General features: G+C 42.8%; 2 protein-coding genes across 16 annotated transcripts; one reads left to right on the forward strand and one right to left on the reverse strand.

The window, feature by feature from the left end:
- Nucleotides 1-275: 275 nt before the first annotated feature.
- On the reverse strand, nucleotides 276-4,010 carry sart1 (spliceosome associated factor 1, recruiter of U4/U6.U5 tri-snRNP). 3 transcript variants are annotated; one of them, XM_034555013.1, is made up of 2 exons: nucleotides 3,865-4,010; nucleotides 276-2,775 (listed from the first exon to the last, which is right to left on the reverse strand). In XM_034555013.1, the coding sequence occupies exon 2, from the start codon at nucleotides 2,743-2,745 to the stop codon at nucleotides 430-432; it is 2,316 nt and encodes a 771-aa protein (XP_034410904.1). In that variant the 5' UTR covers nucleotides 2,746-2,775; nucleotides 3,865-4,010; the 3' UTR covers nucleotides 276-429. The 3 variants fall into 3 exon arrangements, with proteins under 3 accessions (XP_034410904.1, XP_034409233.1, XP_034410063.1); XM_034553342.1 differs by lacking the exon at nucleotides 3,865-4,010 and adding an exon at nucleotides 2,896-3,105; XM_034554172.1 differs by lacking the exon at nucleotides 3,865-4,010 and adding an exon at nucleotides 2,853-3,103.
- pcm1 (pericentriolar material 1) lies at nucleotides 3,132-23,272 on the forward strand. Of its 13 annotated transcripts, none has more exons than XM_034544375.1 (40): nucleotides 3,132-3,360; nucleotides 4,538-4,662; nucleotides 4,968-5,216; nucleotides 6,018-6,344; nucleotides 7,501-7,671; nucleotides 8,220-8,339; nucleotides 8,526-8,712; nucleotides 9,008-9,117; nucleotides 9,438-9,711; nucleotides 9,807-9,957; nucleotides 10,304-10,522; nucleotides 10,716-10,882; nucleotides 11,190-11,410; nucleotides 12,232-12,374; nucleotides 12,519-12,648; nucleotides 12,909-13,079; nucleotides 13,212-13,393; nucleotides 13,778-13,990; nucleotides 14,071-14,350; nucleotides 14,609-14,754; nucleotides 14,849-15,087; nucleotides 15,570-15,750; nucleotides 15,836-16,146; nucleotides 16,247-16,408; nucleotides 16,647-16,703; nucleotides 16,895-17,067; nucleotides 17,970-18,101; nucleotides 19,042-19,171; nucleotides 19,556-19,708; nucleotides 19,834-19,931; nucleotides 20,096-20,230; nucleotides 20,323-20,526; nucleotides 20,648-20,707; nucleotides 20,797-20,935; nucleotides 21,428-21,576; nucleotides 21,652-21,718; nucleotides 21,812-22,017; nucleotides 22,128-22,220; nucleotides 22,311-22,434; nucleotides 22,597-23,272. In XM_034544375.1, exons 2-40 carry the CDS (start codon nucleotides 4,567-4,569, stop codon nucleotides 22,620-22,622), a joined length of 6,396 nt encoding a protein of 2,131 aa, XP_034400266.1. In that variant the 5' UTR covers nucleotides 3,132-3,360; nucleotides 4,538-4,566; the 3' UTR covers nucleotides 22,623-23,272. The 13 variants fall into 13 exon arrangements, with proteins under 13 accessions (XP_034400266.1, XP_034399550.1, XP_034406053.1 ...); XM_034543659.1 differs by having other exon boundaries at nucleotides 3,132-3,332; XM_034550162.1 differs by having other exon boundaries at nucleotides 3,132-3,332; nucleotides 14,684-14,754.
- The last annotated feature ends 625 nt before the right edge of the window (nucleotides 23,273-23,897 follow it).

Consider the following 23,897-nt stretch of genomic DNA (forward strand, 5'->3'; position numbering starts at 1 on the left):
TTGCACTATTATATACACTTTAATTTAACAAAGCTGGCTATACTTTTAGTATTTAAAACCAGTAGTATTACAAAATAAAAAAGACCCCAATTCTGTTTTTAAACTCATGCAATAGCCTTCATAAAAACTAACCAAAGGACTTTAAAATATTTACATGAACACATTTAGGTTATTATTTAAAAAAAAAAAAATGTTTAAAAGTCATCCTGAAAACATACATTCTGAGTTACTCTTCACCATGTACATTAGCAACACAAAAAACAATAACAAATTGATCTAATTGAGTTCATTTTATTGGACAATTTTACTACAACAACAAAGCTTGTATGAAGTAGGCATTTACTTTAAAACATCCTGTGTGTATATGTGTGTATCAATGAATGTGTCAGTGTATGTTTGTGTTAAAGATAATTCACTACTCCCCCAGACTTATTTAGTGATGGTATTTGCATTCATACTTTTCCCACTCCCACTAAGCACAATATATGGGGTTTTCTGAGACTTTTGCTTCTCTTGGAGCAAAGCCACCGTCCCTAGAGGAGTGTCACTGCTGCTCATCTTCTTCAGCAGCGCTTCTTCCTCCAGCTTTTTCATCCTCCTCTCAGTCTTCATTTTTCCAGACCCTTTCCCATGGAATCGATGTGAAAGCTGCCGGAACGCTTCTTTTGGGGTGAGCCGTCGACCGGATTCATCCACATACTCGATCTTGACCTCAGGCTTGTAGCCATCCTTGTCCTTGAAATCTTGAGTGAAGCCCCTGTATTCTTCTCTGCGACTGTACTTGTCATCGAAGCCCATCTTGTCCTCAATGCAGTAGTTATCGTTGGGCAAGGCGCCTTTTGTTGCTCTGACACGGGATATCTTCTGCATTTCAGTGTCCAATAAACCTTTGTTTTTGCACAACAGCAAAGCAGCAGCAAGACCAGACTTGACAATGGGCTCTTCATCCAAAATGGTGGCACAGGCTGTCGCAAAATCGGGCTGCTTCTGCTCTTCATCCAGGTTAACTGTGCTCCAGCCAACATTCTCATCCAATTCTGAGTCTGAATCTCCAGCGTCATCTTTCTCTTCTTTCTCCTCAAAGTCCATAATGTCTTCTTGGTCCTCTCTGTTGCCAGACAGCCCATACGTTGGGATATCACCCAGGGTTCTGCAAAACTCTGAGGTGGCGTTGAAAACAATGTTGTTCTTCTGCTCAGGATCATTTTCATGGCTGCCTTGATCAAGCTCTTTGATCTTCTCCGCCACCTTCTCCCCAGAGTCTTTGAGAAGCTGCTTTTGCTTCAGCTTCCTCTGCTTCTCCAGCTGTTTCTGCAGTTCCTGCTCTGCCTCATCCTCCTCAAATGCGGTTGACTCTGGAACAGTGAAGTCTTCGTCATCACTCATCTCCATTTCTGCCATCCGAACATCATCTGACATTTGCGGGATATTGCAGGGCGTAACGCTCTCCTCCTCAACTTTCTCGACGACTTCCTCCAACTGTTTGCGGCCTCGACCGCGTGTCCTGGAGCCAAAATCAGTGTTGCGAGTGTCATCAATGCGAAGCTCGTCTGCAGCCGTGTGCTTCTCCTTCTTCCTGATTTTCCTCACGCGGGGTTTGGTCTTTTTAAAGCCCACCATTTCGTGAGAAGTGTAATACTCGGAGGCGATAGCAAGTGCAGGCATTTCCAAGGACTGGGCCTGGTTTCGGAGCGCCTCTCTCATGGCTTGAATCTCTCGTTCTCGCTCCCCGTCAGCAAAGCCGCCCGTGTTCAACCGGAAACTCTTTTTCTTTTCACCCTCAATTTCCTCGTCATACTTTGACAGTACAGATTTGGGCTTCACTGTAACCATGTCATCCACACTCTCCTCTTCTTCGTAGGGCTTGTATTCAGGCCTTTTCTTTTTTAACTCCACGTTCTTTTCGGCATGTTCCTTGTCCACCATTCCCACGTTCACAAGCACATCTTCCTCCTCCTCCAGTACACCCTTGTCTTGTAGGGTCAGGATCACAGTCTGGCCCTCATTGAAGGAATCTACCTTGTGCTGCACTTTGAGTCCCTTCAGATCTCGAGCTGTGTACGAATCCTTTTTGCTTTGTGCAAACTCCTCGTCCACCAGACTGCTGACACCGAATTCCTCGTCCATCTCTTGCAGAAGTTTGGCTCTTTTCTCAGCAAGTTCCTTTTCTTTTGCCATATTTCTGCTTCTCTCAACCCAAGCAGAGGTATCATCCAACCAGTCTTCCTCCGCTATGGCCTTGACTTTTCCCAGTTTCTGGTTCTGGATGCGTTTTTCTTTCATAGCTGCAAGCTTCTCCCTCATATCCTTCTGCTTTTTAATGAGAACGGGGTTGATGGTCTCCGCCACCAACGGATCCTCTTTGGTGCCGAGCTCCTTCTTGTTCTCATTTAATTCCAGAGGCTTCAGACCCAGCTTGGCTCTGAGCTTGTTTGTCTCCTCGATGCTGAGCGATGCGTCTCCGCTTGCAGACTGAGGCCCCACTTCTGTATTGCTTTCTTCATAGGCAAGATCGACTTTCTCCTTCTTCACGCGTGGCTCGGCGGCGCTCCTTTCACCTTTGCTGCGGTCCCGTCCAGTTCTTTCCCGGGACCTGGAGCGTTTTCGTTTGTCTTTATCCCGAGTTGCGTCCCGGTCCGACGCTTCTCTTTCTCGGTCCTTGTGGCGATGTTTCTTATGTTCGCGACGGCGGTCTTCCGGATCCTTGTCGCGACCCTTTTCCTTGTGTTTCTTGGAGGACCCCATTATTTCCTTAGCCGGTTACAGCAGTTGTGACTAAAAAAAAACACAACACAACTGTTAGCAAAATGTTGTTCACACGATGTGTTGAAAAGCTTTTCGCAGTCGCTTACATTAGCTTTGAAAGCTAAGTGGCTAACCGACGACACAACTCACGCAGAGCGAAGACAAAATGGTTCCTGGCGTTCACAATCCGATGTTAACCGACGACGAGTGAGGATGTGAAAAAAATACTTAGCTAACGGTATTTGTTTTCTTCCCACAAGCTTAACCACCTATCTCCTCGGTCAGGTATACAACTTTCGACGTCGTCAAACGAACGCCGAACGAGAATATTATGGTTTCCGGCAGTGACGCGTGCTTCGGTCGATTAGTAGCCAGCGTTAACATCTCTGTATACTGCCCCCTGCCGCATTGGAGGGTTTATGACAGGCCAGGATCACATCCATGAGTAGCTGCGTTTTGGGACCTATAAGACGCTATTATTTATCAAATGGCTTATACCAGAATGAGAGAGATTTTGTAAAAAACCTCACCTGCAGTATATGAAGTATACTAAGGGAACGTCATTTCCTTCATTTCCTCTCTGCATGGTAATACCAACGTTCCCCGTCTTAAATTGTAAGCTAACTTAGCAAGTGCAGTTTTAAATAACATGGAAGCCTGTATTTAAACCTGCTGCGTTCGTCGTCAGCTAACGCCAATGTTGGTTAGTCACGACAGTGTTCAAACCCCAGCACGGTGAATTTACCGACGTCATTCTGAGCTTGGAGCTCAGATTTAACGTTAATGCCGAGACGCTTGTTTGCTTAAACTTTTATCGAGACATTTAAAGTTAGCAGCTGTTCGCGAGCTAGGTATTGTTAGCATTAGCGAGCTATCGTTAACCTCAGCTTTGTGTGTGTGTGTGTGTGTGCAACTTTCTCCGCTCGTTAGCATGTCGTCTTGTTGGTGGACACTAACAAACGCGAAGAGTCGTGGTGTTTCTATCGATAGAGAATTGAAGCAACGTCCACCAGAGGGTTAGCTAGCTGGTGCATATTTGAGGGGGGGGGGGGTTGCGTGTTGCCATGGCGATTGTAGGACCGAATTAGGTCAGAAATGTTAAGCTAGTAAAGTTTTTACCCGACGTTAACTCTCGTGTTCAACGTTGTGTTTCCTCTGCCCGTAAAGCTAACATAAGCTCGTGTCCCTTCGTCGAGCAGTAACAGAAAGCTCGCGCTAACTCGCGCATTGTGTTTTTTTTCCCCCGGGAATCCGAGCGGGCCACGCGCACAAATACCAACACTGTAAAGCGACCAACCGCCGCTAACGGCAACGGAAGAGGTCACTAAACCGTAGCAGTATGGTCGATGTACTGATTGTCGATGTACTGAAGCTGGTCGTGATCGCAGCGTGCACGGTTAGTTAAAGTTAATGGAAGACAATGACGCATGATGACGCTTTAATGTAATTGTTCGCCGTAATGGTTCATAAAAAACTGTCTGCGTTATTAACATTAACATTAACAGTCGTATCAATATGTAACGTTAGCTTATGAACGTCAACCTCACGTTATTATTAACGTCACTTTTTTTCCCTTGTTGTTTTACTTTATGTCAACATTGTGTAACGTGCTTGTTCTGCGGTCCTGTTCGGTGAGCAGTGTCTCCTTTTGTTGTGAATTCCAGCAAGCAGTTTCCTTGACTGCCAAATGTCCCTTTCGTCTTGTGTTTTTATTGCAGGCTTGCATAACCTTTTGTTCTTTATTATGATCAGTATGCTTTTTTAAAATTATTTATTTGTAATTTTTTTTTAGTGAGTTCAAGCGAGCTGTAAGTGGGTGACATGGCAACCGGAGGCACTCCTTTTGATGACAGTGCAGAAGAGCTGCACAACTGGACTGTAACCAATGGTAGTCTGGAGGATAGACTCAACAATCTGGTGAGGGCTCATCACAACCTTTTGTAGAAGATGTTTGACTGTTTCTTTCATTTTCACATCATGTTACACTGAAGTAACGCTAGTTTTCTCAACACTTTCAGTGTTTGTTATCCAGCCAATTACCAACTGGAATTTCGTGAATCAAACTCTAAAATACAATTGTCTCTTAAGTTTTTCTTACTGTCTTGTCAGGTCTTATTGATGCCAAGGTGTGTCTAATATGTATCTTATAGACAATATGCATCAGTCCCGATTTAAAGTAAACATGTATATTCATTATTTTAAATGTATTTGCGGTTGATCAGGACTGGGGTGTTCAGCAGAAGAAAGCTAACCGATCTTCAGAGAAGAACAAGAAGAAGCTGCCGGCTGCAGTGGTGGAGAGCCGCCTGACTAATGATATTTCACCTGAGTCCACCCCTGGGGCCTGTCGCAGGAGAGCACGCACCCCTCATTCCTTTCCCCACATCAAATACACCACCCAGATGTCTATCCCTGACCAGACCGAGCTGGACAAGCTGCGTCAGAGAATCAATTTCACAGACTTGGATGAGGTGAGAAGCTGCTGTACCATCATTAATAATTTCTGTTGAGTGGAGTAAATATGTTGTTGTAAATTCACATCCCAGGCAGGCACATAAGGGTATATATATATATATATATATATATATATATATATATATATATATATATTATATATAATTTTTTTTACATAAAAGGCATGTCATAGTGGTAGATAAATACAGTAGCTTAATCTGTGGACATAGATGTCGCAATGAGCTAATGGTTTCCCAAACTCATAGCAGCAACAATTATCTGCCAGCATTGTAAATAACTGACTGCAGTTGGCTCTACATGTCAAGTTGCATATGTTGTTGCCATTTTAATAGGACTGTCCAGCAGTTGGTTAGATGGGGAGTAACACAACACACGGTTTAACATTTTTAAACTGTGTGTGGTTGTTAATCTGTAGTGTTGCAAGTATGATATTCCTGGGATCACATTGGATACAATATTTTACTTTAAAGGTACAATGCACATTTTTTGTCCCACTACTTGTGGTGTAGAACAACATCTTTATGGACAGGTCACTGCACTGATTTATGTCTTGGACCAGCATGGCACAAGCACACATGTGTTAATACTCATTTCTGCTGATTGTAGATTGCTTATCGTGTCTGGTCTCATGTTTAACTCATGCCCTTTTGTGGAATCTCAAGAACATGTAATATAAATCCTGCCAGTTATCCCACAGTCAAACAAACCAAATTCCTAAAGTATATGAGATTTTAAAAGACAATACCCAGAAACTTGGGTGGTGATTTGTCTGACTTATATCTTCTTTTCTTACTCAGAGGAGCATCGGCAGTGACTCCCAGGGGCGTGCCACAGCTGCCAACAACCAGCGGCAGTTAGCGGGAGAGAACAAGAAACCCTACAACTTCCTACCTCTGCATGTAAACACTAACAAAAGCAAGGAGCTGCTCCCTCCCTCCTCATCTGCCCCAGCCACACCAGCTATCACCAAGGAAACTAAGAAGCAAAGCCCAGGATTCAGGGATAGGTTAACCCCTGTGGTTCCTACCAAGGAAACTCTGAGGCCCAGCCGTGGTGGCGCTGAGAGAGGACCCTCAGCGCACAGAGAATACAGCAGAGGAGAACCGAGAATAGACAGCAGCCAGGTAACATTTTGTTTTGTTGTTGCCATGGTTTTGGTCAGCTCTTATTCTTGTCTAACTGCCACGTGATACCTTGTATTCTGGGCAGTGAGTGGGATAACGAGGCGTTGGTCTCATAAATGCACACTTATACAATTTGATATCAATTCATTAAGTAAATTCTGAGATATTTTACTGAATGTGTGAAAACTTTAACTTGCTGGTGGTGCTAGAGGAAAAGTCAAATGATCACCAACGTTGATATAATTCATCCTCTGGGTACCGTGACTATCTCTACAAAGTCTGAAGCTCTCATTGCCTTTCAGTGCTATACCAATGTTCACTTCAGTTTCTGAGAAACTAAACCAAATAAATGCATGGTCATATTATGTTTATCTTTTTACAAGAGGCCTGGAGATGTGCGGCATGTGAGGCAAGTTAAAGTGACTATAATTTATGTTTTTGTTGTAACAGTGTATCAAATGACACTTAAACACAGTGACAATGTGAAAGCGGTTGCTATTAGTGACGCACGACAAAGACTGATCACCTGATTGTGCTGCTCCCCTTGGCTAAATGGAGCTCTATAGTGAGTTTCAGCTCATGGTTTTGTTGTCTTGTCCATAACTTTCAAGTTTTGGTTCAATCTTCACTGAAAAAGCTCTTAAAAACCTGTACACTGCCTGCTTGGCACCAAACAGCAGACAGACACAGTTAGTGAACAAAATGGAGCATTTAACAGCTAAAGAGACATATGTATTGCTCAGGAGTTGTAGAAACCAAAATCAGGTAGTGAAGGTTTAAATGTACTAATTCTGGTTATAAAGACATTATTTCCCATTTAATTATATAATGTGTCCCTTTACACGTGTACAGTACACATGGCAGTGTCTTTGTATTGCTGCACTCCAGGCTACTCTGTGAAACCAGAACTAGGATGAAAGTGAGGGAGAGCTAGTGCAGCTAAAACTAGGCTGTATTTAGGGCAATTTATAAATAAGCCACCAGTGGTGCCCAGTGAGTTTTATGCCCAACCCCCTTCTGCCTTTATTTAGCCCAATCTGAGGCGTAGCTGCAGATGCTCGGTTTCATTTATTTTACGTCTTTCTCTGACTTCTTTAAATGTACTCTCCTGAAACCTACACCCATCCACCACCCTCCTCTCTCTGCACGGTGTCAGGTGGTGAGCAAACTGGTACAGATCCGGGAGTACATCAGTAAGGCCAGCTCCATGCGGGACGACCTGGTGGAGAAGAATGATGTGCCGGCCAACGTGGAGCGTCTCTCCCATCTTATTGACCACCTCAAGGAGCAGGAGAGGTCTTATTTACGGTTCCTGCAAAACATGCTGGTTAGTTTGTTTGTTTTTACCCTTTTTTTTGTTTCTCCTTCTCTTTTTCCAAATTAATCTTGTTCTTTGCTTTTCTCATGGTGTCAGACAAGGGTAGACATATTTAGTCCAAAAAAGTCTTTTGTTGGAAAGCTTGTTTGTTAACTGGTTGAAATGGAACCTGCTTGTGTCGTTATCTTGGCAGCTCGTCACTTATACATTTTTAATGGCTGTCTTTCTCTGTGGCCAACCGTCAAGTCAAGTCATATCTTGTTCAGTAACATGCTACTTTCTATTGCAGGTTGGCTTTGTTTGTGTTTGATATTACTGTTACCCATATTCCCACACATTTAATAAGCTTGAGCATGCAGGCATTCTCATCTATTTTGGGAAATGTATGGCATGTTGAATTATTATCAATTACTAAGTAGCTTACTTTAACAATGCCAAAAGATTGTACTGGACTCTTTTTTTTAATTTTTAATTTTTTAACATTTTTTAAAATTATTTTAACTTTTCAGTAATTTTGAAAATTAAGTCTCTTGCTGTTCCTTCCACTATCTCTATAGACGCGAGAGGATGACGAGGATGATGCTGGGACCCTGGACTCTGCAGTGGGCTCAGGTTCTCTGGCTGAGAGCACTTCTCTTAACATTGAGGTCCGTTCCTCAGATGCCTCAAATGCAACGGTGTGTACATTTGTTTCCCAAAATTGAAGGGGGTCTCTGTTGCATTTCACGTAGCCCTTATAATTAGTGTGAGGTAATAGAATTTTGTCGTTTAAATTCAGACATGAAAACAAGACATGCCGCACTATTGTTGCCGTTTTGTTCAAGTCAGTGTTTGTAAAGCTTTTGTGGACGTGAACTTTGCAGGGCGGTAGGCCAGAAACGGTGCGAGCTGACCAGAAGGAAGAGCTTGAGAATCTGCGTAAGCAGCACGAGCTGCTGAAGAAGATGCTGGAACAGCAGGAGCAGCTCCGGGCCCTGCAGGGCAGACAGGAAGCAATAATGGCCATGCAGGACAGTGCAGAGCAAGCACTCGCTGTGATTGAAGACACTGGTTAGTTACACACTAACACAGTCACAATCAAGTGCAGACCAATAGTTTTGTTTCCAGAATGAAAAAGTAGTGTATGTATTGCTTTTATTCCAGACAGAGATGCATCAGTTGGAAACATTTTACGCAAAAATATAATTGCAGGAACTAATTATTTATATATAATTTTTTTTAAATCAAAATATGTGAAAAGTATATGTCAATTGAAATCAAATTTGATGATTAAAAGAAATAAACAAACTACACAAAAACTAATATTGCTGTATGTTGAATTAATTTGACATGGTGTTGTCATTAGTTGTCACAGAAACCACAGGCAGCGTTTCAGGCCTGAGCATCACATCAGAGCTGAATGATGAGTTGAACGATTTGATCCAGCGGTTCCACAACCAGCTACATGATTCTCAGGTACAGTAGACTGCATTTGGGCTCCTGTAGCCTACTTAAATAATGGCATTATGTCATCTAGAAATGTTCCTATATTTAACTGTTTTCTGACTTCTGATCTGCATTCATTTTTATTTTTTTATTTTTATATTATTAAAAATGTTGACAACATTCTATTAACGTCAGTATGTGGAGATGATTATTTTAGGAAATGTGTTGGACATAATCTGTAATGTTGGCATGTCCACCCCTAGTCTGACAAGCCATGTCAACTTTGTAACATTAGTTTTTAAACTGTTTTGATAACACGTTTACTGTTCAAACGTTCTGCTGTCTTGTAGACTAAAGCAGTGCCAGACAACCGTCGCCAGGCAGAGAGCCTTTCCCTCTCTAGAGAAGTGGGCTGGTCTAGGGCTCCCCATGCTGTTGGTCCACCTCAACACAGGCCTCTCCTCCACTCTGCATCTGGTCCCCATACTGGTCTAGACACGGGGGCAACAGCTGCCAGTGCCAAACTCACTAAGCTCCAAGAGCTCCAAGACAAAAAGCAAACCATGGACAAGATCCTGCGGGAGCTGCATTCTCTTCGAGACCAGACACTTAACAACAACTCATGTAAGAGTATTTCTCAAGCCTTTTTATTGCAATAATTCTGTGGGGGGTTTTTTTCCCCACTAAAGTGTAGATGGACTGTATGTGGTTCCCCTCAGGTCGTGGCTTGTCAACACGGTTCAGTCTGAGTATGGGAGGTCCTTCACAGTGTCCATCTGCTCTCTGCTCTAATGGGGCCTCAGCTACCACTCCCTTTCATCCTTCACGCACACAACACCAGGACAGCTCCAATTCCACAGACAAGCTCAGGTACGCACAGAAACCCACGCCGCTGAATAGGCAGGTCAGATATCGGTACCAGGATGTTGTATAGAGTGGAGATGGTGTATTGAAACCTCGCAGCAGTCACAAAACCTACTGCCGGTCCCATACTCACAAGTTTCAGTCTTTGCTAAAGTGGTTTTGAACAAGAACCTCAGCCCCCACCCTTTTTATAGGGGTGCTTTTCTGGAGGTGTCTCTGTACTTGGAAATTGAGTCGAGGGCGGAGTTGTGAAGACATTGTTTTGCCGTGTCACATAACCGTGTTAATTATTTAGCCTAGTATACATTTACATTTAATTCACACATTGGTTGTTCTGTTCTACTCCCTACAGGAAGCTAAAGGAGGTCCACAAGCGTTTGAATGAGCTGCGGGAATTGGTTCAGTACTACGAGCAGACCTCTGATATGATGGTGGATGCGGTCAATGAGAATGTGAAAGAGGAGGATGACGAGGAAGAGGAAGAGGAAGAAGATGAGACCGAGGACGGTTCTATGTTTGAGGCCATGTTTGACTCTGAGCTGGAGAACCGCCAGCCGATAACAAACATCAGGTGTGTTTGTTTAAATACCCACCATCCTGTGTATGTTCATTGTGTTGACATTGTTACCTTCTAATTAAACGCAGCCAATGTGAGGATTGGTGGCTCAAGTTGAAGTGTGATGAGCATGAGGTCGCAGTTTGTGCAGTTCTACGGCTGGCGTTGTGATGTATTTATAACAGCCACTGCACTTTATGTCTTTCAGAAACCCGCAGCGCAGTGGGAACTGGACAGACTTGAACAGCCTGACCAACAGGCGCAGTGTCAGGAGCAGCGCCACGAACAACCGTGAAGGAAGACTCAACACTGAGTGTGAGATCAACAACCGGTCTGCAGCCAACCTCCGCAGCCTCAACATCCCCTCAGCCATAGGTACACTCTTACACATGCGTACACGGATCCATGTTGCAGCTGATGGGGAATCTTCCTTTTTTTGGTATTCATTATTTTCTTGAAAGATTTGATGTACATGCATGAATTTTGGACACCTGAGATAATATTCAAAACAAAATATTCACATACATTTGTTTGGTAATGTGGATTTTCTGTAGGAGTGTTGTGGTTTCAGGATTATTATTGAAGTTATGTGTTAATGCAACGCTTAAGGAGGGAAAGACACCCACTTTTAAATGACATAATTTTTCCAAACTAACTAGATTTCATCTTTGCCCTCATTTAGAGTGCCAGTACAATAGGGACACCCCCTATAATCAGGTGAAGGATGAGGATGAAGACCTAGATAACGATGAAGGGGCACAGGCTGTGGCAGCAGACAGTGAGGCATCGGGATCCAGTCGAAGAAGCAGTCTGGGAAACAATGGCGGTTTTGCCCAGAAGGTTCATCGGCACACAGCGAAGCAGAAACTCCGGCAGCTTCAGGAGCTGGTGGCCATGGTTCAGGTGAGGCATACGAGAGGACAATATTAAAGATTCTATAGTAAGAATATAGCTATTGCTTTTTTAATGACGGAAGGAAAGGAGAAGTAACGAACAGCACTCCGATGTCTGGCAAAAGGGTATTTTCTACCTCTGTCATACCGCTATGAGATTTGTCTGTGGCCATTTTGTCGGCGTATCAAGGTCCCTCTTTTCTACTTTTCTCGAGCCTTCCTCGTCTGTCCATAACGGTAGCGTTAAGCTCTGACTTATACTCATTTACAGTCCATTGTGATCTGAAACATTTACACAAATCCTCCAAGAATAAACGCTGGGTCTCTATGGGAGAAATACCCTGACATCTTTGAATCGTTCAGACAATGGCTGCTATGTTGGTCTCTAGTGATTGATCAGCAAAAATCAAATCCCCCACCCATCATGGAAATGGATTACGAGGCAATGTCATACTTAACGCAGTGTAACAAGTTGATCATTCTGTCTGATATCAGGCAAAGGATTTGAAGAAATGCCTCACTTTGTCAACTTCTATTGGTAGTAACAGATGCTAAAATGTGTTTTCATTAAACACGACATGTTGGATCTTGGTTGGTCACCTTTTTTAATGGGAATAGAAAACCTGTAAAACAAATAATGAGCCTTTTGACTACAAGGGAAATGTACAACCGTTGTTCTGAAACAGACTGTGAAGGGTTTTAGGTTTGATTTGTCTTTTTTAAATACTGAAGTTGTGTCTTAGTACTTTGTTTTAGTACTTTTTAAAACGTGATGTCTCACTCATCTTAAGCTAAACGTTGTGCAAATTGTGGATTTCTGTCTGGATCCAGAGTGACGACACTGATGGCACAACAGCCAATGAGGATGAAGCTTTACACCAACAGCCAAACAATACCAGAGCTACTGTGGTCGGGGCGTCGGGGAACAGATCCAAACAGAATCCCAGAGAACTCACACTCTCCAGCAAAGCCAGGTACAGTACAATGTCTGAGAAGACTCTTGACGATCTGGACAGTTGCTGTCCCAAAACATTATTTTGACTAAATTCTGAATGTTTACTATCTTTAATATAATTATTATATTAATTTCCATTGCACCCAAACTATTCTGGACTCAGGGAGAAGCTGTATGAGGAGAAGCTGCGTCAGCAGAAGCTGGAGCTCAAGCAGCTCCATGAAGAGCGCCAGAGGCTCATTGAAATCCAAGGCAAGATTCAGGATCTGCAGTGGGCCTGCCCTGACCTCCAGGTACACACACACACACACACACATACATATATATATATATATATATATATATATATATATATATATATATATATGGGGTGGATTAAATAATACTTGAATAAACACAATATCAACAAAAAACAGAACCTGCATGAATGTTGGGTTTATTATAAGGCTGTTGTATGAGACTGGATTGCATTTAGCTCGGTATACCTTTTATAATTTGGCACCTTTTTTGAAATTTAATATACAGTTTTTACTTTTTGTGGTCTCTTTTCTAGTCATCTGTGTCCAGCACGATGAGTCAGCAGGGTTTGCTGCGGAAGGTTCCAGTAGCAGTTTCCACTCCGGCCACTGTCCTGGCTTCCTCCTCTTCTGGACCCCAAACTAACTCGGCCGCGTTAAAACCCACTGCTCCAGAAGCAGCTTCTGCTTCAGTCACTGACAATGAGGTAACGGACTCCACCTCGCGCACACACGCGAAGACCCATGGCTACAACTCGTCAAATGTCTCAATGAATACACAGTACAGATGACAGTTAACCGCCCCCCCCCCCCCCCCCCCTCTGTTCTTGTGTCGTCAGCAGCTGTGGTCTGAGATGCGTCGCCACCAGATCTTGCGGGAGGAACTGCGACAGCGCAGAAAGCACCTCGAGTCCCTGATGGCTGAACACCAGAGGCGTAGAGGTCTCGGTGAATCTCCTCGGCGTATGGAGGACTCGGAGGTCCTTGCTACTCCCTCACAGTCTGTCAGTAGGGACGAAAGGTAGGACACATGCTGTTCTCAGGGCCTGTCTCACCAAGTCCAAGATAGAAGTCAATTAACTTGGTTATCTTCAGTGTCATGAAAACCCACAATATTGTTTTTCCTTCGGAAGCACTTAAGTAGGCAGGGGAAAGAGAAACATAGTACGGGGAGCAATATAAATTGTGACACCTAGAAACATATTCAGTGAAATAAGAGATCTTTGCAGACGAACTGCAGCCACATTGTACAACATGAGCTCTTATGCGGAGCTAAAACATATCGTAAGAGCTGTTGTGATCACTCTTTGTGTTTATACTTTTGTTTTTTGCTGGAGTTGAGATTAAAACCGATAACCATTTCATAGACAACACAATTTGTACCATTTTGCCAATGTGTGTTTAGGACAATGGCTACTTGGGGTTCCACTTCCTGTCACCTTGAGGACGAGGATGAAGAAGATAACGATGATGATGATGATGAATATCACTCCGAGACGGGTGCAGAGGAGGAAGAGGAGCAGGATGAAGGTGTAGAAAGCAGCTCTGATGATGACATCCACATCTACTCATCCAGCAGGAACCAGTGCTCTTACAGTAACCGGAAGAATCAAGGAAGGTCAGACGGAGCGAAGGCAGAAAGAACTCTACTGCACTGATATCCACAATCTCTTCACACTTCATTTGTTGTGTTTTTAGCAACCTGAAGCCTCCACCAGCCTTCTCAGGTGAAGGCAGTGGGATTCCATCTCTTCACAACAAGGCTAAGGTCAAGCAGAAACGGCAACAGCAGTCCAGAAGTTTGAACCAGTCGGCGACGAGCCAGCATGGAGCTGCACGGCGACAGGAGAACCTCCGCTGGGCCTCTGAGCTCTCCTTCGCCGAGGGCTCGGGTCAGTGGCAGGAACAGGTCAGCCAGCTGCAGAGACAGCTGGACTTCAGCACCAGCATGTGTCAGACACTCCTGCAGGACCAGCAGGTTTGTGGACAGGACAAACACGTGTACATGCACGGGCACTGACCTCAATAATTGACACAAGTTTGCGCTGCATTTGTACACTTGGTTTTAGTGGAATTGTCAATGAAGTCGTTGTTCTCTTAGAAGATATTAACAAAGACTCATAGCTTTCTATCCAGTCTTTGTTTAGGTGTTTTTTTTATTTATTTTTTTTTACTTTGTCTAAAAGTAATGAACCAGTTATTTAAAACAAAAGAATTCTCTCCCCTCCTTCCACAGACACTCTCTTATATGTTGCAAACCCTGCTGACGGGTCAGTACAGTGCGTTACCCAACAACCTGTCTTCACCACAGGTCCACCTGGTCATGCACCAGCTCAACCAGTGTTACACCCAGCTGGCTTGGCAGCAAACCAATGTACAAAGGTGAAAAAAATATATATACAACGATACACTTTTTGATTTCTATCAAATAGTTAATTTTTATATGTTCTATATTCTGTCGTACTTTTTCCTTCAGACTAAAGCAGGTCCTTAATGACCTCCTTCAGCAGCAGCAGCAGCATCAGCAGCATCAGCAGCAGCAGCATCACCAGGCTTCCTCTTCAACAGCAGGATGGCAGGCAAAGAAGCATGGCTCATCCCAGGAATCCAGCTCCGGCGCCCCAGCCTCCCCTGGTGTCTTCCTCCCCTTCTCCTCTACCCTGCATCCTTCCACCAACAACATGTCAACTGCTGCCTTATCCCCTTTCCCTCCTAGTATGACATGGATATTTTGTTTAGCTCTTGAGCTTCAAATTCTTAACATGTCAGTTTAGAAGCAACAAAAAGCTAAATAATCTACATGAGGCTGTAAAGATAGCTTACAGTGATTTATTTTAGACCAACTAAAGATTGTTTGTGATTATGTGCTAAAAAAAAAAAAGCCTCTTCACTGTTTTAAAATTAATGAAAGTTTGACCTTCAACAGGTCATTGCATTTATGAAAGTATTGGCAAATAGCAATACAAGAACAACTATATTCAAGAAATTAAATCTAGAATTGTGTTATTGTACATTGTTTAGGTTCTCGTTACTGGTAGGAGTAATATTTTTCAGTAGGTACTTTTGAATTAGTTATTTAGAAGTGACTCACTCTGGCAGAAATGAAAAGGCCAAAGTCCTGCTGTCATGATTTATTTGATTCCCTGGACCAGTAATGAGCACATTTAAGTATTTCTTTCCTTTCTTTCACTCTGCAGGCTTTAATTTATATCCACCTTTCTCTGCTACCATGGGCGAGTTCCCTCAGGGTGCTGCAAGTCAGGCAACCACTGACCACCCAAAGCAGCAGTTAGACCCCAACACCTCAAATAAAACGGAGTACATGAGTTTCCCTCCTCCACTGCAACGCTCTCCTCTTAACGCCACCACAGATAGAGGGTACGTACATCCATCATTTCAGCCTGAGAAAACGTTCATGTAGAGATTATTGTTCATATATTCCTTTTCCATGTGACCCCTTTAGACCGTCTGGCTGGCTTAAAACCGCCTACGCGAACAACACCGTCCAGCATCATCGATCCAAAACGGAGCCCCAAGAGTCCCCCTCCTCCTCCCCCACTTATGCCAGCCGCCACCCCAGACCTCAAGAATTTGACCGGTCATCACAGGAAAGCTTCAGCAGCATGCCTGATCCTGTTGATCCCACCACCATCACGAAGACTTTCAAGGCCGGGCGCAAGGCCTCGGCACAAGCCAACCTAGCCTCGCGGAGCAAGACGCCCAATCCCAAGAGTCGCCGCAGGAGGAGCAAAGGGCACAACAAGAACAGTGAAGGTATCAAAATGGAGCTGATTCTTCTGTATTAATTGCTGTTCCCAAAGACTTAATGAGGAAAATCTCATTTGTGTTCTTCTTGTATTTTTTTTTTTTATAGGCCATGAGAGTGACAGTGTTAGCAGCACTGCAGACTTTGTCCAGAAGAGGGCAGCCCTGTCTCACCAGAAGGATCAGAATAAGAGTCTGTTGGACAAGCTGACTCGAGAGAAACTCGACAGCAAAACTAAGCTCGGAAACAAAAGAAACGACATCTCATCTGGTGCGGATTAAGCTGCTTGTAGTGAAAGTTGTGCACCCACTTCACCCCTCCTTTTTCTTTGTGTTTTTTCTTTGTTTACATTCATTATCCACATCAGTGTTTGTTTTTTTTCTGTACATCTTGTCCTTTTTTACTATTTTTTTTTTTTTCTTTCCACATTTGTCATGACCTCCTTTTTTTTCATTTTCATTTTGGGTTAATTTACTTTGTGTCACTTTTTAACTTATCTTACTCACAGCCTATGCTTGGAGAACACCCTTCCTCTCTAACAGAATTGCATGCACAGAAGCACCAGGTAAACTCACAATGCAACCCAAAGCATCATGTGATTATTATATCGCCTAAACATCCACACATGTTCTATTTCTGGCTTAACGTAAACCAAAGCTTCCAAGTTTGAAGACAGATTATTGTTTTTGTTTACTCATAGATGAGGTTATGCACGTATTCACTGAAATCTCATGCTGGCATATCTTGAACCCGTAGATGCAAGCAGCGACTTCTCACTGTTCGAGGCACTGAGAGAGACCATCTACTCTGAGGTGGCTACTTTGATATCCCAGAATGAGTCCCGCCCCCACTTTCTCATTGAGCTCTTCCATGAGCTGCAGTTGCTCAACACAGACTACTTACGGCAAAGGGCACTGTATTCCCTCCAGGTACGTATGGACACATGTAACTGCTTTATGAAGCATGTATGGATACAGCTTCTTGTGCCAAGATATTCAGGCTGAGAGAATATGGGGAGAGTTCTTGTCTGGGCTCTCAGGATAATTGTTTGGCAGATTATCTGATCATGTGAGTCATTGTTTAGAAGATTTATCTCTCAAACTATTTTCAGACATAATTAGGGCTGTCTCAACCATTTTAAAGACTATGAGAGGCAATTAGGAGCAGGAAAAGAGAAGCTTTTAACAATGCAGTCATGAGGCTGGTGGAGACTATGGGCCCAATCTTAAATCCAGTCATTTGCACAGTTAGCACCCGCGTTGTGTCAGTAGCATCTTTGTGCCCATGGGCTTAAAATGAGGTGCAGTCAGGTCCATTGTTGGTGCATCGCTAATTAGAGGAAGCAGAAAGCGATTGAGCCATTGACCAATGGGAAACAACAATGGCACAGTATTTTCCTGCTACTTAAAGCTCCTTTGGTCAGGCATTGCCCCCAAATGCAGTAAATAGATGATCAGTGCATTTTCTCACGTGCAATCCAATGGAGTTGTTGATGGGACAGAGAGTAGGGATATGGCGGAGCCAGAGGGCCCAATGGCACGGCGAGCCTCATTGTCGCCTTGTATGTCTGAGGAAAACATGTCTTCAACCGTAGAGATAAAGAAGAGACCAGAAGAGTTGGAGAAATCATGAAGACGAGAGAGAAATACACGAATCTCCTCCTTCATTCTACTATTCATGTTGTGTTACTGTATTGAGTGTGTTAGTGAGGTAATTTAAAATGTGTTTTTATTTGTTTAATCTAATCAGGTTTTTAAATATAAACCCAAATTCCAAATCCTTATATAAGCTATATCTCACACACAATGCTACCTCCCTGTGTTTCTTCCAGGATATAGTGACCAGACACCTGGCAGAGAAGAGTGCAGCTGAGGACCAGTTGCCCCCTCTTGGTCCTGTGGTGTGGGCTGCAGGCTCTCAGTCTGAGCTCACGCCCAGTGAGAGTTTGGCAACCAGTGATGCAGTAAGAGGCACATCATTGCTTCCCAGTGTGGCATTCTCACACTTTTCTAATGCTCGTTCTCTTGTATCTTAATATGTGTGTCACTTCATAGAGAGGTATCTACCAGTACTGGAGTATTTCTCTCTATCATTATTGTCAAACCTCCCCCTACTCTTTTTAAAATCCCTTTTACTTGCGTCATCTTCTACATTTCAATACATCTTTCATTAGTTCCCCTCTCAGCCTTCTCTCATTTCATCCTCCTCCCACCTTGTCTCTTTTCATCCTTCCGTGTCTCTCTTTATTCTCTGATTTTTAATTTCCCCTCCCAGCATCTTCATTGTCTTTGAATTTAACTTGACATCAAGACTTCAGAAACCAGTCTGTACAAAAAAATCATCTCCCCTCGCCTCTTTTGCCAGTTCAGACGTGTTCTTTGTTCTGAGCCAAGGTCCCCAGAGTTACACAAATTGGATGCCAGTCCTTTTTTTCTGTCTAAATAAGGCCTTTGTTTAAGAATGATGGATGATAGATGGATGATATATATATATATATATATATATATATATATATATATATATATATATATATATATATATATATAAAATCTAAATCTGACATTTCAAAAAAGTTGTTTGGATTATAGAACAATTCCTCACAGATCCACTTTAAAATCAGCCTAACATCCCCCTAAAATTCCCAGCATATAGTATTACCAGCAATGGTGGCTTCTCTTTCCATTCTCGTATCTTGGAGAATTAGAAATTTCATCCATCATTCTTGAACAAAGGCATTATTTAGACAGAAAAAAAGGCCTGGCATCCAATTTGTGTAACTCTGGGGACCTTGGCTCAGTACAAAGAACACATGTCTGAACTGGCAAAAAAGGCGAGGGGAGATCATGGTCTTTTTTATATATTTATTTATTTATTCAGATGTTTTTTTTTTTTTTTTTTTTCAGGAAGTCGTGGAGAAAAACTTGAGGCTCACACAGGCCATGATGAAGAAGAGGGATGATGCAGAATCTGTGGGCAATGCCAGCACCATGTCAACCTCCTCCAACCTGGAACCGTTTGCTAACGATAACCTGGGTATAGTTTCTGTGTGCATGTTGAAACTATTTGGGACTGAAGCTTGTTACACTGTATATCTGAAACTGTTTTCACATCCTGGTATTCAGCTGAAGTGCTTTGCTTTTTTGCCTTTTATTTAAATCAAATGGAGCAAGACTAGTGTGGGCTGGTCTCATGGGAAAGACTATTTCCTTTCAGAAGAGGACTTTTTGGCAGCTAAAAAAGAGATTCAGATTTTGGGACTTTACATAGATTAGGAGTGACAGTGATTAAGAGCTGGCATGGTTCTTAGTTCTAGATGCATTAATATCCATTACACTCCTCACTTTTCATTGAGTTTGAACTTTTTGTATCCCCCTTTTCTGTCTCTTTTCCCCTCTCCTTTCTTTGCTGCTCTGATAGGCAACACAGTGATTCATTTAGACAAAGCTCTGGCCAGGATTAGGGAGTATGAGCGCATGAAGCTTAAAGCTGAGTTTAACCCCTGCAACGCCAGCTCTGCTGAAGTTTCTTTTGCTGAGCATCCTTCTGCTTACCCTGCTGAGCCAGTGGAAGGTACTTGTTCATATACGCCTGCCTGAGTACACCGCGTGCCAACACCCGCAGCACAATCATTGTCGTTCACGTTGCTCGTCAATTTTTCAGAATTTTGTAATACAATTATTTCTGTCCGTGTGCAGGAGGTGCAGCTGGTGAAGTGCACTGTCCTCAGATTGACACCCAGCAGTTGGACCGTCAGATCAAAGCCATCATGACAGAAGTCATTCCTTTCCTGAAGGTAGGACAACACGCATAGCATTTATGAATATCGTCTACTTGTACTGAACTAAAGGTTTTAAGGCTAACCCATTGAATGTCATCAGCACTGGGTGCACCGCTGTGAATATAAACTGTTGTTTAAGAGTCAAATCACTCTGTAATGTTCATGTTTTCTTTTATTAGGAGAACATGGATGAGGTGTGCTCCCTCCAGCTGTTAACATCGGTGCGCCGCATGGTCCTTACGCTCACCCAACAGAACGATGAAAGCAAGGAGTTCGTACGCTTCTTCCACAGACAGCTGGGAGGCATACTGCAGGTATGACAGTACCAGTTTATTCCCGTGCAGGTGACACAAGTTTGAGCGTATGAAATCATTTCTGATATTGTCACTGTCTTCTCTTGCTCCAGGACTCTCTTAGTAAATTTGTGGGCCGTACCCTGAAGGACTGTGGGGAGGATCTCCTGGTGGAGATCTCAGAGATCCTCTTCAACGAACTCGCCTTCTTCAGGCTCATGCAGGATTTGGACAACAGCAGCAGCATCGCCTTGGCAGCCAAACACAAAAATAAGAAGAGAACTGAGCAAACCAGTAGGGCGAAGCACGGCCTCAAGGTAAGTTGTTTTTTTTTATTCTGTTTTTAAATTGTTGGTCATATGAACGAACACTGTAGCACAGAAGTGTGTTTGATTGAGACTAATTCAATCCTTTACGTTACTGAATTCCCCCAATTAGGAAAATACAGTAGCTGGTGATGATAAATCAACTTCTCCAGCCTACACGGATGAAGACAAGGTCAGCCGTTTTAACACCGATAATGAAATTGTCGATACCACTTAGATCGCCAGTAATGTGTAACGATAATGTCCCTCTCGTTCCTCCAGGACCAAGATGAGGCTGAGCAGGAAGTCAACCTCCAGGAGCTTTACCTGCAAACAGAGATGAAGAACGGCAGGAGCAGTGTAGCTTCAGAGGAGGAAGATGAGGATGAAGAGGATGGACAGGGAATCCCTCTCTCAATCAGTAAGTGAAAGTATTTAAAAGGACCCCCAAAAGAAAGTCAAAATGCAATTTTATCCACCCGCTCTCTCTCTTTCACATTCAATCTGTCATTTGTATTGTGTTTATCTAAACCCCCCCCCCCCCCCCCCCCCCACCCACCCACGCACGCACGCACGCCCAAAAAAACTAATAAATAAATACCGGAGGCTAATTTACTCCTACTGAATTCTAAATGCCATCACAAAATAGACTCAGGACTTTTGGTGGTAATCCATCAGTGTCAATGAGAAATTGACAATAATGTTTTTGTTTTTTTAAAGATGCATCAGGATGTAATATGTGTAGTCTAGTAAAACAGTTCTGCAGGAAATTAGTAAAGATTCATGCTTAAATGTTTTTCTGCCTAAATGTAATTTCACGTGTATATTACATGCATGCAATCATGTAACGCATGTCATATAACTGTTGTGTGTGTGTGTGTGTGTGTGTGTGTGTGTGTGGTCCTTCTTTCAGGTCTGTCTAAAGCAGAGACTCAGGCCCTGACCAACTACGGCAGTGGAGAGGATGAGAACGATGAGGAGGAGATGGAGGACTTTGAAGCTGGACCTGTTGACGTGCAAACGTCCTTGCAGGCTTCAGCTGACGGACAGGTGGAGCAGGAGGTCAGTGTTTCTATTAACTATAACTTTTTAACACCCTGTTCTTAGTCTGACCTGTGGAATTGTTTCGAGCTTCAGGGAACGACACACAGCGAAACCCAGGAGGCCAAAGCTGAACAGAGGAGTTCAGATTATTATGATGGCGGTGAGTCCCTCCTTGATATAACAGTCAAACTGGCTTTTGTCTGATAGAAATCTTTCTTTTTAAAAAAAATCAAATGTGTCTTTTATTATAAAGAAATCAGTAAGTCAGTTGGGACTGTGGACTCCACAGTCGAGGACCCTGACATGGCAGAGTGCCAGCATCCTAAAGAGGAGAGTAACCTGGTGGCAGCTGTGGCCTCAGAAGGCTCCCATGAAGTCACTCGTGATCAGGACGTCCTCAAGGAGTCCAACACTACGAGCAGCCCCGACACCGACTCCCCCGTCATGATCAACGTAGACGTAAGTTCAAAGCCGAATGACCGCAGCATTGCTCAGTAGTATCATAGATACTCAGCCCTTTTATTGTGGCTGTTGTGTACATCATGATTCTATCAATATTATTGCTGTAGGAGATGGGCTCGGGTAACACCAGTCAGAAATCTGATGAGGAAGACTTCGTGAAGGTGGAGGATTTACCATTACAACTCACAGTCATGTGTGAGGTGTGTAACGGCGAACAAATCACACTTTAGACCAAGTATTGATTAAGAATACATTTGTACCTGATGATATCTTCTGTGCTGTAACTTCAGGAGGAACTCCAGATGAGAATAGTGGAGGAGCAGCAGAATAACAACCTGTCAGTGGAGATCCTCAATGGAAACGCTGAATCGCTGACTGGGCTGGTGGGAAGTGCACAAGCACTGAAGGAACCAGGTGTGGATCACACTTTAGTTTGTGTAGTTGCCAAATACCGGCAAAAGCTAAGCCACTGTTTCTTATCGCGTGTACGTCTATATACAGGAATGATACGTTAACTAACAGTCCATCCCTTTAGAGAGTAATTCATGTTTCTTTTCACTTTTGTTTCTGTTTCAGACACCGCTGGAGACCAGAGTGCGTAAAGATTTATACCGATGTCTCAACATCTACTGTTTTTTAGCAACACTATGCTTGCACCCTCAATCTGCTCTGGATGTACGATTGTTGATTCTTTATCTGCTCGTTTAAAGGAGCAAAGGCTCATATTATTGGTCGCAAGTTAGCTGCGACTCGAAACACCGATACAACTAAACATCGCCGTACATAATCAACATTCATGTTATTCCTGAATGTTTAATGTGATTCATGGGTAATCTGGGAGGGCTCGTCTTTATGCTGCTGATAACGACAGTTGAACCTGTCCGAGTCTTTATGGTCCGGAAACTCTCGGTCAGATTCGCCTTAGTCTCCTTCTTGGTTCTGGGATCAGTTTAACATGAGTTGTGATTTTATTATTTTTGTTTTATGTCTTGGCCTTATTGTTACACAGCTCGTCTATTCTGCGCTCGATTCCTAACGATAAGGAGATTCCAGTAGGATGGAAGTTCAGTGTAGACCGACTGACTTTAGCTAATGGTTTCATTACATCAGAGCTCAAAGCTCAGATTTAACTTTTATCCCTTCAGACACATCTTTATATACTGTTCTGTTAATGTTTAGTCACCATTGATTTTCATGTAATTAAAATGTTGACTACAGTCATGAGTTTTAAATAATAAAATGCTTGAAATTAAAAAAAGTTTGTTGGCTTATTTTGTACATGTTTCATGTATTAACCATTTGGGCGTTGCCAATGCTGCAGTGTTGATGCCTTCAGGAAACTTAAAATCAGCACTATTGTTAAATTCATGTTTATTACTGGTTTACACGACTGCACAATACTTAGACAAACTTCAGCACAGCCTCTAAAGTGTGTGTGGATTTGAAGCTTTCCTTTGTCCTACATAATTATAATATAACGGTATGTGTAATACATGTTCAATATTTGAGAAGATCACTTGTGGGAAATTGTGGTGGGTGTTTCTAACCATTTGTCAAGACAAGGTATCAATTTAATTGGGAAAAATAATGTACATGCATGATAAGTCATTGTATGATCATAACAAACATGAATTTGACAGCCATGTAAGTCAAGAGGTAGCCCAAAAAAATATTTAATGTAACAAGCAGTGTATGTTGAATAAGGTTTGCCATGAAATACTTACAAAATTATAGTATAGATTTTACACTTTACAACTCAATGGCATACTATACCATGTTAAAGAGAAATCCAGTGTCAAATCGGTAATAACGCATATCAAAAGGTAATATTTAGGTGAAATGTCAAAGTTGAAAAGTCCTAAAGTGGCAGAGTATCA

Source organism: Cyclopterus lumpus, chromosome 1 (assembly GCF_009769545.1).
Source record: "Cyclopterus lumpus isolate fCycLum1 chromosome 1, fCycLum1.pri, whole genome shotgun sequence".
NCBI lineage: Eukaryota > Metazoa > Chordata > Actinopteri > Perciformes > Cyclopteridae > Cyclopterus > Cyclopterus lumpus.

Excerpts from the sequence above, each read along its gene's own strand:
- sart1 (XM_034555013.1), bottom strand. The coding sequence starts at position 2,745 with ATGGGGTCCTCCAAGAAACACAAGGAAAAGGGTCGCGACAAGGATCCG.
- pcm1 (XM_034544375.1), top strand. The coding sequence starts at position 4,567 with ATGGCAACCGGAGGCACTCCTTTTGATGACAGTGCAGAAGAGCTGCAC. Across the intron at positions 7,672-8,219 it reads GGTTCCTGCAAAACATGCTG|ACGCGAGAGGATGACGAGGA; the intron begins GTTAGTTTGTTT and ends CTATCTCTATAG. Across the intron at positions 20,708-20,796 it reads CCTACACGGATGAAGACAAG|GACCAAGATGAGGCTGAGCA; the intron begins GTCAGCCGTTTT and ends TCGTTCCTCCAG.